The sequence below is a fragment of the Pteropus vampyrus genome, unplaced genomic scaffold (assembly GCF_000151845.1).
Source record: "Pteropus vampyrus isolate Shadow unplaced genomic scaffold, Pvam_2.0 Scaffold138, whole genome shotgun sequence".
Lineage (NCBI taxonomy): Eukaryota > Metazoa > Chordata > Mammalia > Chiroptera > Pteropodidae > Pteropus > Pteropus vampyrus.
The window spans coordinates 2,335,401-2,337,289 of NW_011888919.1; the positions used below are offsets into that span (position 1 = coordinate 2,335,401).

General features: G+C 51.5%; 1 protein-coding gene across 1 annotated transcript in view; it reads left to right on the forward strand.

Annotated features, from left to right (window-relative positions):
- The window catches only part of LYPD5 (LY6/PLAUR domain containing 5), a 6,456-nt gene that overhangs the window by 2,436 nt on the left and 2,131 nt on the right, over positions 1-1,889 (forward strand). Inside the window, exons 2-3 of the mRNA XM_011368100.2 lie at positions 12-225; positions 1,787-1,873. Coding sequence (XP_011366402.2) covers positions 12-225; positions 1,787-1,873 — 301 coding nt within the window. The remainder of the gene's footprint in view (positions 1-11; positions 226-1,786; positions 1,874-1,889) is intronic.

Here is a 1,889-nt window from a genome sequence, read left to right on the forward strand (position 1 = left end):
TGAATAGCTAGGAGGAGACTAGCCCTAGAAAGGGAGGGCGGGGGTGGAGGAATCCTGCCCGGCTGGGGAGCCGAGATGCTTGGGGCTTGGCAGGGAGAACCAGCCCAGCAGAAATCAGAGCAGGAGGAACTGTCCACGGTGTCTTCACTCAGCTCCACAACCTGGCAATGGGAGTCCCCAGAGCCATCCTGCTCTACCTCTGCGGGGCCGCGCTCTACCCGACAGGTACCCAGACTTCTGAGTCTAATGAGAAGAAGGGCTGGTTGGTGGTTTCCTGGGTCTGGGGGAGGAGGGGCTGGTACCCGCACTCCTGGGCGTTGGTCGGTGAAAGGCACTGAATCTGTGTCCTCTTCATGTCTCTTCCCCATCAGTCATTTTGTCTGGTGCCATCTTCTCCCTTCCTGCCACTTTGGCCTTTCTCATCCTCCTTGCCCAGGACCCCAATCAAGGGTACTTCTGGGGAGCCACGGGGGACTCTTTACAAAACTGTCAGGGAACCTTGGCTTCATCCTCAGGGAAACCCTTCCCCCAATTTGGGGAAGGACAGGGACATATTCGTCAGGACTGGTTACAAAGACAGGGCGTTAGAGAGGTGGGAAGGAGGCTATGCGTGCAGGCAACTGACTCCGTGTGCTCATCCGCGGAAGAGAGTCTGACTTCTGTGTGTGTGTCCATGTGTCGGCGTGTCCTACGGGTCTCCCTCTGTGCTTGTGTGTGTTTCTCTGTACTAAGTTTCGATGTCTGGGTGTTTGAGCGAATGCTTTTCTGGGTCTGTTTCTCTCTCAGCTTCACTCTGTTTATAAAAGAGATGTGTGAATAACTTCATTTGTCTTTGTCTCTCTTCGCATTTGTGCATCTCTGCGGTGGGCAGGCCTGTATTCATCTCTGTGTATGTGAGTTCGGGTATTTTGAAGTGTATCTGTCTCTCCGTGCACTTGTGTTGCATGTCTCTATTGTCTTGTACCTGTCTATGATTTTAAATTGTATGTTCTTGTGGGTCTCTATTTTGTGCACCTCTAACTATTCCTAATTGTGTTCTCGCTACTTGTGTGTATGTGATACTTGGGTCTGTACTTGGCTCTCTCTGGGAATGACTTCCTGCGCTCCTGGATTTCTCTGTGTGAGGCTATTGGATCCATATCCACAGGTTTTTCTGTCTGTATGATTCCGCATGTGTGAGATTTGCGCCATGGTCTGGGGGGTTTTTATGGGAGGGTTTGGCTGGTACTTGTTTTGTGTGTGAATGGATGCGTTCAGGTACTCTGTGCATACTCTGCGTATATCTGTATATTTGCATAAGCCTGTATCAGTTTTGTTCTTTTGCAAATATGTCGGTGTTTCATGGTCTGCGTGGGTATCCTGGGGTGGGCTGTGTGTGTGTGTTTGTAGTAGGAGGCCTCACATCCCTAGATGTGTTTGTTTTCTGGCCTTTTAGTGCTTCTGTACATTGCGAGTTTAGTTGGGAGAGGAATGGGCAGAGCAGAGGTGAATCATTTCCTCTTTATTTAAATCTTAGAGGGCTTCCTGGAAGAGGGTCAAAATCTGGAACAGCCTCAGGGGGAAAAACTAGACTGGGAGGTGCAGAGAGGCCATTACTCTGCCACTAGGTAGACACATGACTAGTGGTGGCAGCGCCTGACTCTCTCAAGGCAGCAAGGCCTGTCTCCCTTCAGAGAACTGCCCGGCCCCCGTGGCTGTCATTTGCAGGGTGGAGCCCTGAGTACCTGGGACAGGCTGGTCCCTGGCCTGCTCCTCTCACCCACCCTACACCTGTCCCTCTCCTCAGTGTCCCAGGCCCTGCAATGCTACAGCTTTCAACACATCTACTACGGGCCCTTTGACCTCAGTAACATGAAATTCCTCAACATCTCCTGTCCCCAAGGATGCTC